Source organism: Heptranchias perlo, chromosome 36, assembly GCF_035084215.1.
Source record: "Heptranchias perlo isolate sHepPer1 chromosome 36, sHepPer1.hap1, whole genome shotgun sequence".
NCBI lineage: Eukaryota > Metazoa > Chordata > Chondrichthyes > Hexanchiformes > Hexanchidae > Heptranchias > Heptranchias perlo.
Window position 1 is genome coordinate 11276053 of NC_090360.1, and position 10915 is coordinate 11286967.

Here is a 10915-nt window from a genome sequence, read left to right on the forward strand (position 1 = left end):
TTGGTCAGACACTGGGACTTCACCCCTGAACCGTTGTTAATATGATGCTCTTCCAAACACTGAAGTAAACGGCTCCTTTATGTGCAACCATAAATGAGGCACCATAAGTACAAAATCCCCCAGCAGGTGAGGTCGCAGAATGAATAGGGATGACCTCTATCTCTGTAACCTCCTCCAGCCCTAATACCCTCCGAGATCTCTGCACTCCTCCAATTCTGGCCTCTAGCACATCCCCGATTTTCTTCGGTCCACCATTGGCGGCCATGCCTTCAGCTGCCTGGGCCCTAAGCTGTGAAATTCCCTCCCTAATCCTCTCTACCTCTCTCTCCTCCTTTAAGACTTTCCTTAAAACTTACTCTTTGACCAAGCTTTTGGCCACCTGTCCTAATATCTCCTTATGTGGCTCAGTGTCAAATTCTGTTTGATAATCGCTCCTGTGAAGCGCCTTGGGACATTAAAGGCGCTATATAAATGCAAGTTGATGTTGAAGGGGACACAGGGAATGATAAAGTGGTGTACCTGTACTGGAATAAAACATCTTTTTAAATGATTTCACTACTTCATCTCATTTTAGAAATTATGCTAAATGGATTACTATGACTGCAGCTTTGGCTGGGCCACTGTGAGCTTCATTATTGATAGCAGTGATGATTTGATTCATTGCCTGTGGTTCTAGTCTTCTGTTCTCTGGATTAACACATCAGCAGGGGAACTTTGCAATTCACTCACTTTATCCCAGCAGCATCTGCCAGCTGCTGATTTTTCGAAACTATGGATGTGGATTGCAATTATGTGAAATGATCCCAGGGGCTCCCTCAAAGGCTCCGTGAGTTTATGCAGTGAGTAGCTGAACGACACTGACCAGTAGAGTCCCAGTCCGCTCCCTGCCTCATACGGAGTGAGCTGGCCTGAGCTCGGGCAGAGGTCGAGACCCTACAGCTGCCTTTGGTCCAACTTGGGGTGGGGCAACTCAGCCCAGGACACTCACTTCTGATCACTAACCAGTGACTGCTGTTAGAAAGTTTGTACTTGTGAACATTGAGCAGGGGCAAGATCTGACTCAGCTGTGATGCACCTAAAGGAGGAATAGCCCACAGCCACTCCATGTCTAGACTCGCACCTTAATAATGGCCATTTGGATGCGATACCACTGGATGCCTGGCACCAATGGCGCTACACATCAGCCGGGGGCTGAGAGGGAAGGAAGGGATTGCAATCCTGTGAATAAACCTGGTTATTCAGATTTCCGCCAGGATCCTGATGCTGAATCAGACCGAACTCTTACAGATCTCTCCAACACCTGGCTGTCGGTTTCTGGCATAATACAAGCCCAAGTCGCTTCAAACCCATAAAGAGAGAGAAAACATAAAAAATATTGTTTATAAAAAGGCCTTGTCTATTCAGTAAAAATTTAAGAGCCTAATTGAAGATTAATTACAATTCCGTTTTCAATGTCACTTGGTAAACTTGTATTTCTCTGCATTTCGGCATGGGACAACTAGATGGCACTGTCTCTGTTGGATGCCCTTCAGACCTGAATTTGAAAACGATCAGAATATTTCGAGATTACAATGTTCCTATTTTTCTTATTCAGAACCAATCATTATTTTTTTCCTTTTACGCTTTTTTTTCCAGTTTCCCCTCTCTTTAGTGATTTGTGTTATTCCCCAGCTGAAGGGTCACTGAGTCCTCTCCTTGTCTCCCTGAGCCAGGGCTACTTTGTAAATGGCTGCCAGGATGTGAGGAGAAGCAGCCCAGGGTGACTCACCTGACGATTTCCCTTCTGTGCCGCGGGGAGGGGACTAATCCCAGCTCACAGCGGAACTAAGAGGCCAGCCAGCGATGAGGAGAAAACTGACTACAAACTTTTATCCTACATGTCCTCAGCCATTTCTAACAAGCATGCCTGTGCTGAATTAGACTGTAGGCTTTAGAAAGATGCTGCCTGCCTTCTCCCGAGGCTCTGAGCATACAATCTCAGGCAATTGGTCTTGGTTGGCAAACAGAATCGCTCACAAGCACTATAAGGAGCTGAGGAAATGTGTCAAGTGGATTGATTGTGTGAGGATTTGCTTTTGATAATTATTGGGTGCAATATGTACAGATCAAAACAGGGCAAATTAAATCAATCCACTTCAAATGAACAGGTTCTAGAAAGCCAGTTCCTTGCAGATGCAAATCATGTTAGAATCTTTGGGGGAGCCACACTCTCTCCAGGATTGCGGGTCGGAGGGTCGGGGCTGGAATGTGGTAGCCCATTCTCTGACCTGGGCTCCCTACCGTCACGGTTTCCGCAGTGGGAGCGGGGGATCGTAGGATTGCTTCTCACAGGAAAACATTGAAATCTCTAGGTAGGAATAATATGTGAGGTATTCTAGAGAACTGGCTGGGGGCTGTCAGATCCTATTCAGATATGATTATGAGGGGCTTTGGTAGGGTAGATAGGGAGAAACTCTTTCCACTGGCAGGAGGGTCGGTAACCAGAGGACACAGATTTAAGATAATTGGCAAAACAAACCCAGGCACGAGATGAGGAGAATTTTTTTTTATGCAGTGAGTTGTTATGATCTGGAACGCACTGCCTGAAAGGGTGGTTGAAGCAGATTCAATACTAACTTTCAAAAGGGAATTGGATAAATACTTAAAAATTTGCAGGGCCATGTTGAAAGAGAAGGGAAGTGGGACTAATTGGTAGCTCTTCCAGAGAGCCGGCACAGGCAGGGTGGGCTGAATGGCCTCCTCCTGTGACTTCTAATTCTGTGGTCCTGTCAGATCCCATTCAGACATGATGCTTTGTTCTATAAGGTCTCCAGTTGCAAGGGTTACACTAAAAGGTTCAATACACCACCACCTGTGATGTGCAATATGGAGCCAGCAGACCTGAGTTACACTGATGGCTGTGAGTTGCACATTGCCTAGTTTGAACGCGGGTGGAAGTGTGGCTTCTCTCCTAACACTAAAAATATCCAATATCATGGCCTAAATTTTAACTCGGAAAAACGGGTTGGTTGGGGGCGGGGGGAGTAAAAATCTAAAACCCGCCCATTTCCGGTTTTAACAGAGGCAGGTCGAGGGGCAGGCCACTGACCTGCTCTTAGGAGGCGGGTCGATGACTAAAAGCTTACAAGGTGGCTGCAGGCCTCCATTTTTACAGCTTCTTTGTTTTTAACCCCTGGGGGCCGAGAATCCTGGGCCTTCGACTTCATGCCACGTGAGAGGAGGCGAGAAGACCTGAAACAGAAGGTAATGCCTTTATAGCACCGCTTGTGGGCCGGGAGAAGCGGGAGTGCTTCCCCCAGGCCCAACAAGCTTTCCTGCAGCAACGGCCCCCCCCCAACCACAATCTCTGATCCCAGCCTGCACGAGCTCCGACCCCAACCCCCACGATCTCCGACACCCCCGCACGATCTCCAAACCCCCCACGATCTCCGACACCCCCGCGATCTCCGAACCCCCCCGCACGATCTCCGACCCCCGCTGACCCGAGTCCGAACCCCCTGATGACTCCCGACCCCCGATGACTCCCGACTCCTACCATGCCGATGACCCCTGATGATTCCCAACTCTCCCCCAATGACTCCTGACCTGACCCCCGACCCTGACCAACCACCCCCCCCCTCACCATGACCAACCTCCCCCATCTAAGACTTACCTTCTCGCAAACGCTTCTTGGCTCTTCTCCCATCCAATTGAGGCCAGCCTATCAATCAGGCTGGCCTGTCGGGTGGGAAACTGACAAAAAAAAATTAAACGTGTCCTTACGTCAAAATTGTAAGGACGTCTGGAAAACCCGTACTTCTGGGTTTCCCTTCAGCAATTCCCCTCCCTCCGCCGTCTTTCCGGCTCCGTATTAAAATTTAGGCCTATATTTCAGTTCCCAGTTCTTCCATTACACCATCGAGCAACTTTTAAAATGTTGCTTTGCACTGGGTCCAAGCAACAAGAACAACAACAACTTGCATTTATATATCTCCTTTAATGTAGCAAAATGTCTCAAGGCACTTCGCAGACAAAATTTGACACTGAGCCACATTAGGAGATATTAGGACAGGTGACCAAAAGCTTGGTCGAAGAGATAGGTTTTAAGGAGCATCTTAAAAGCATGAGTCCAGCTCCTGTAGGCTGGACGAGGGTCTCACCTGCTGGGGGTTTGATCGATGGGCTTACCCCTGAGTCACATTGCCACTTTTGTGTTAGCGTGCATCCAAAAACACTTTGCATTGAAATATTATTACAACAACACAGTCTCTATTGTCATTACTTTTATTTCTCTTGTCTAAATATTTGCATGATTCTTTTAAAAGAATTGCCGATCACTAACTTTCTCGTATTGTTTTCTCTGCACCCCAGTGTTTCCCCTAACCTTGAGCTTGAAGCCCTTTTTAAAAGACATTTCACTCAAGTGGAATTCTTCCAAGGTTCTGTCCTCAACCCTCATGATCTAGCCAGAGTTAAGGTAACGGCTGTATCCTTTTTCTGACTATGTTGTCTTACGTGCTATGGTACGATGTATTTTTGTATCCTAGCCAGGGCAGTAAGTTTGCGCACACGCAGAAAAAACTCACCTGGTTTCTGATTTATCAGCTGCTCTTTTTCAAAGCCTCTGCGGGTGGATGTGGTCTCGTTTTTTTTTTCGGTTTGTTTAGAAAGCTGCATTTAATTTAGAGTAAGAAAATATACCCAGTACGCAAGGTGCAGTGAAACAGAACCCAGGATCACTGCTGCTGCAAACATGAGGATCCATAACACAGCCATTGCCCATTGATGTCGGACGTCAACATCAACGGCAGTCAGGAGTGCAAAGTCTTGAAGCCGAATTCACCGTATCTGGGTATAATTAGCAAGAATTGCACATTGGCTGCCTTGTGTTTCAGAGATGTATCTCAACCCTTTAGGTGCCGTAGATAATCCAGAGTCACACAGAAAAGTGTTGTGGTCTTAATAACAGACGTTGGCCCAGAATTTGCTGGAGTGGGGCATCTTGCAGCGCGCCCCTGTTTGTTAGTTTTTTTTTGTTAGTTTTTTTTTCCTTGCCCTTCAGCTCGAAAATTTTTTGTGCCGCAAATTGCTGGAAGTGCGAGCTGATAACGGGGTAGCTGGGACCTTGGTGAACAACGGGACCAACAGTCTATCTCCTTAACTAATGAAATTTAAGGATTGAGAAAGAAACAGGAATGACGGAGAAGGAAATAGGGTGAATTAGAGTCAAATTGGGTACAGAAAGAGAAATAAAGAGAGGGAAAGAAAGAGAGAGAAAAAAGAGGCAAAGGAAAAGTAAGAATTTTTTTTTTTAAATTAATTTTACATTTTAAAAATCTCTAGGAACAATTTATTACCTGCAGGAATGAGACTCCACAGATTCAGTTGTTCCCTTTTCTGGGCCGGAGAGGTTGACTGGCATTGCAGGAACATAAATCTCACCGTTAAAAGAGTCCTTACGTCGTTAAATACCAGCCCTAACTTTCTGCGGCCAGTTTAATTCGTTCTAACAGCGCAAATGCAGCAATTTCTTGACACTGACGGGAAGGTTGAGGGCGAGCGCCCGTTTTCGCGAGGCTAACGGCGTAAAATGTCCAGCAGTTTGTGGCGATTTGCAACTCACGGCGTATCTCTTCCTCGCCACACATTGTGTGGTCATTTACACCCCTTATATAACGGCGTGCGCAGTAAACTCACCGTCATTTTCCCAGCAAATTGTGGGCCAATAAAAACTCCAAAAAGTTGGATGTCATGGTAGACACCACCTGGCAACGATTATTGTTCCACTTAATTTCAGTCACACTGGGTTCTGATTCATTGTGTATTATGTGCCCTGTATGTACCGTCTGGGAGTTGTGTTGGAATTCAGTCCAGGCTGGTGACATTGACGTCTTCTCTCTCTGACAGGTGTAAGGATCTTGAAATGAGTTTCAGATCACCTTGAGTCCAACTGCTAATGAGCATGGATCCACAATAAGAAACTGCCCAGAGTTAGGTGGAAGTTAATACTAAACTGACAGGCTCATTCAGAGCTACCATAAAGGTGGCTGGTGTGAGAAGTGAGTGCCTATCACGCTGGTGCAGTAGATGAAGCTTTTCCACCATTGCCCTCATGCTACCTTGTTGGTGCAGAGTAGCGGAAGTGTATCCTGTTTTTAGATGCACTTCACCTGCCCTGGGAAAGCTTGATGCCATGAAAATAGAAAAAATAATATTTCATAACCAGCGTCTCTGATGTGTTAATTCCTCTGCTGAGCTTAAATTGAAAGTTTAATATATCAATGTTCAATTGGACCAGATTCCACTGAGTGAACAATTGTTCTGGCCAATCAGACTTTCCTCCCGCCTTTTATAGCGACATTTAAATAATATGTAAAAGTGAATGTCCACAGCTGTCAGCTTGTTTTTATAACCACCCAACCCAGCAGAGGCAGGCCTGTGTCCAGGGTGAGCCAGGAATGGCCACCTCTACATGCAGCATCGTAGGCACTCCTCTTCATTTACAGCAAAGTGACCCCCAGCTTTCAATTTCCCCTTTGGGCCTACCTGCTCCTGGCCTGCAGGCGGTCAAGCTATCAACAAAGGTCAACAGAGGTCGATATTTGGTTTCCTGGCCGGTGCTGCAGTCTATTAATAAGCAAGACCCTGTTGTATCTGAGTTGGACAAGTGTTTTTCGGTCCTTAAATGAGGAGGGTGATTGCTCTGGATATGAATGATCCTCTGGGAAGAACCTGAGATATGTAACTTGTGAAATCTTTTCTTCATTTTAAAATTTCGAAAAGGTGATTTGATCGGGATAATTGTATTTTATTTCCACCTTCCTTCCTATGCAAGACTTAATAAATAAGGGAGTGATTGTGATTAAACATAAGACTTGGGTTAATGTTCATTTCGAAGTTTAAAATCCAGTTAAACTATATCTTTGAACAACAGTTTATTAAATTGTGTTTGAATTTGATGTTGCGTTTTCCATCTGATCCACACCTTTCATTGGCTTTTCATGTTTTCCCGTGTCTCAGATAGAGTCATCAGATGCATGTCTAATCCTGGCAAACAAGTACTGTCCTGATCCCAATGCAGAAGATGCCTCTAATATCATGAGGTAAGAGTGGAGGATGGAACATTACTACTGAGGGAGGCCTCATATCCTACAAAGCGATACAGTCCCTAAGTGTGTTCAGAAGATCATGAGCAGGTTGTTCCATTATGTGCACTGTGGCCAACAGTACTGAGTAGCTGGTTCATGTATAAGAACGCAAGATATTTTAGGGACAGCAAAATAGCATTCAGCTCAACAAGCCGATTCCCTTTTTGACAGATAAACAGCCCCTACTTACCTTCATGTCATAAGCCTCATTCTTGCAGCTAACTCTTATTAGCCTTTGGGTGAAAAATTGCACCTGACTTTACTCCTCTCTCCTAACTTCCCAATTTTTAACTTGTGTCCTTGGTATTTGAACCCTTCACAGAAACAATTTGCTTGGATCAACTTTGTGAATTCCCTTTACTGCCTTGAAAATTTTAGTTGGGTCACGTCAAAGACTCCTTTGTCCAAAGAAAACAATCCCACATTCCTGAAGCTTTCCTCATAATTTAAATCTCTAACTCCAGGAATCATCTTCATTACTCTCACCTAATCAGAGATGATTGCCTTTGCCTTGGTCAAGGCCACATTGATGCTGGGACTTGCCAGCAAGTGATCTTGCTTGTCTGTAGTCAGTAAGTTGGCCGATACAAATTTTAAGCCCCAAAGAGCCTTAGTCACCGTGCAGACTGAAACGCCAGAGATTTGAATCAGCTGATTTAACTGGCTGCAAAGGTGAAGCAGAAAATTCCACCATTGAGTCCACTCCAATTGTAGGAAATCCAGTCGGGAATTCAGGAGAAACTTCTTTACCCAGAGAGTGATTAGAGTGTGGAACTCACTACCACAAGGAGTAGTTGAGGCAAATAGCATAGATGCATTTTAAGGGGAAGCTAGATAAGCACATGAGGGAGAAAGGAATAGAAGGGTATGCTGATAGGGTTAGATGAAGTAGGGTAGGAGGAGGCTCGTGTAGAGCATAAACACCAGCAAAGACCTGTTGGGCCGAATGGCCTGTTTCTGTGCTGTAAGCTCTATGTAATTCTACGTAAAGGTGTCTGGACTGGGCTCATTAGGCAGGTGCCGAGAGGCAGACAGGCCATCAGCAACCTAACAAACGGAAGGAGGCAGGGGAAGTTTCGACAATTGGGTGGGGAGAGGAGGTAACATCAGAAATCAGGAAGTTGGTGGGGGAGATAAATGCAAAGTGCATTAGTTTTGCTTCTCCAAAGCTTCAAACAAGATGGTGCTTACAAATGAGGATAATAATTTTCACTTCATGAGCAGAAAGACTTAAAATAATGAATCCTCTAAGAAAGGATTCCGGCTTCTAACCTGAAAATGACACTGGATATTTGTTGTACTCTTGGGCAAAATTCAGTAGTGATTGAGGAGAGATTTCACGGTGTTTGGTGAGTACTCAAGCAGACTGGTGACATCAGTAAGAAGTCTCACCTGTGTGACACGAGCGGACATCAGTCCCGACCGTGTGAGACCAGCGGACATCAGTCCCGGCCGTGTGACACGAGCGGACATCAGTCCCGACCGTGTGAGACCAGCGGACATCAGTCCCGACCGTGTGACGCGAGCGGACATCAGTCCCGGCCGTGTGACACGAGCGGACATCAGTCCCGGCCGTGTGAGACCAGCGGACATCAGTCCCGACCGTGTGAGACCAGCGGACATCAGTCCCGACCGTGTGAGGCCAGCGGACATCAGTCCCGACCGTGTGAGACCAGCGGACATCAGTCCCGGCCGTGTGACACGAGCGGACATCAGTCCCGGCCGTGTGACACGAGCGGACATCAGTCCCGGCCGTGTGAGACCAGCGGACATCAGTCCCGACCGTGTGAGGCCAGCGGACATCAGTCCCGACCGTGTGACACCAGCGGACATCAGTCGCGACCGTGTGAGACCAGCGGACATCAGTCCCGGCCGTGTGACACGAGCGGACATCAGTCCCGGCCGTGTGAGACCAGCGGACATCAGTCCCGGCCGTGTGACACGAGCGGACATCAGTTCCGGCCGTGTGAGACCAGCGGACATCAGTCGCGACCGTGTGAGACCAGCGGACGGCAGTCTCGACCGTGTGACACGAGCGGACATCAGTCCCGGCCGTGTGAGACCAGCGGACGGCAGTCTCGACCGTGTGACACGAGCGGACATCAGTCCCGGCCGTGTGAGACCAGCGGACATCAGTCTCAGCTGTGTGACATCAGCACGGAGTGGTCTCAGCTATGACATCAGCAGGGACCAATACCTACTGTTGCTAATTAGAAAGTAGAGCAAAAATTTCTTGGTTTGATTTTTAAAAATTCTTACAAGTTAACAAGAGTCTTTTGCAGGATATTTTTCGTCTGGGGGTTTTGAAAATTTACTATTTTGCTCCAGGATCACCAGATTCTTGAAACAGTTCAGCTAATTTATGAGGCCTAGTTAGAGCCAAAGCCATTTGGCTTCAGTTCAGCCAGTAACAGATAGACACAACTTTGGAAAATAAATATCATCTCAATCACCCCAGTGAAAAACCTTTGGTCACAGTTGGCATGTTGTGACGTCTGCAGCATGTATTGATATGAAAGCAAACAAATCCTTCATGGAATACCCATTGGTCAGAGATGTGGTCTGGGGAATAGCAGAGGCCCGGTTAATCCTGGATGTTCTCATGTGCCCAGCCGTGAATGGTTACAGGGCAGCATTAGCAGGATGCTGGGGGGTAGGTAACATGCCTGGTCACTCGAAGAATAGTGCATAGTCTTAGCTAAGGGGACTAGCATGAATAAATTAGAAGGAAAGAAATGCAGCTCCTCGTGATGGAGGGGGTAATGGGAAAGGTTTTAGTGGTGAATTTCCTTGGAGCTTCTACCGCTGTAACTTTGGCAGAAGTGTTCGCGTGCAAATGAGGTTTGCGCCAAAGTTACAGCAGCGGAGCTGGAAAAGACCCAAGGAAATTCACCCCAATTCTCTTCATGTCCAGATTTGCTCAGTTCAGTGTGGTGTTTTAGGCTATGTTGTGTAATCCCGTATTCAACCAGCAGGGGGGGGGGGGGCGTATAGTCCCGGAGGTAATGGTAAATTCCCGTTGAGTTGTCGAGGATCAATAAATAGGAACATGGCTGCTGGTGGAACAAATATGGAGACAGTCATTTGTAAAATTAATCAAAAGCAAAATACTGCGGATGCTGGAAATCCGAAATAAAAACAGAAAATGCTGGAAATACTCAGCAAGTCAGGCAGTATCTGTGGAGAAAGAAACAGAGTTAATGCTTCAGGTCAATGACCCTTCATCAGAACTGGAAGACGTTGAAGATTAAACAGTTTTTAAGCAAGTACAGAGCCAGAGAGAGAGGGGGAGGAAAGAACAAAAGGGAAGGTCTCCGATAGGGTAGAGGGCAGGAGTGATAAAATGACAAAAGGGATGATGGTGCAAGGCAAGGAGGGTGGGAATGGGACAAGTGAAGAAACAAAAGATGGGTCTAGAGGAGCTGTAAATGGCAGCAGCAAAACCATTACCAGCACTTGCGGTCTGAAAAAATGGGAGCAGTGGTTATGGTCTGAAGTTGTTGAAATCAGTGTTTAGTCCAGAAGGTTGTAAAGTGCCTAATCGAAAGACGAGGTGCTGTTCCTCGAGCTTTTGTTGAGCTTCATTGGAACGGTGTAAGAGGCCGAGGACAGAGAGGTCAGAGTGGGAGTGGGACGGGGAATTAAAGTGGCAAGTGACCGGCAGGTCAGGGTCACGCTTGCGGACTGAGCAGAGGTGTTCAGCAAAGCGATCACCCAGTCTGCGTTTGGTCTCCCCAATGTAGAGGAGACCACAATGTGAGCAGCAAATACAGTATACTAAATTGAAA

At 46.6% G+C, this 10915-nt stretch overlaps 1 protein-coding gene across 6 annotated transcripts in view; it reads left to right on the forward strand.

The window, feature by feature from the left end:
• Positions 1–10915, forward strand: part of kcnma1a (potassium large conductance calcium-activated channel, subfamily M, alpha member 1a) — a 692064-nt gene that overhangs the window by 513216 nt on the left and 167933 nt on the right. For all 6 annotated transcript variants that reach the window (XM_067972546.1, XM_067972543.1, XM_067972542.1 and 3 more), the window contains exons 11-12: positions 4351–4456; positions 7000–7082. In XM_067972546.1, the coding sequence (XP_067828647.1) occupies positions 4351–4456; positions 7000–7082 (189 nt within the window). The remainder of the gene's footprint in view (positions 1–4350; positions 4457–6999; positions 7083–10915) is intronic.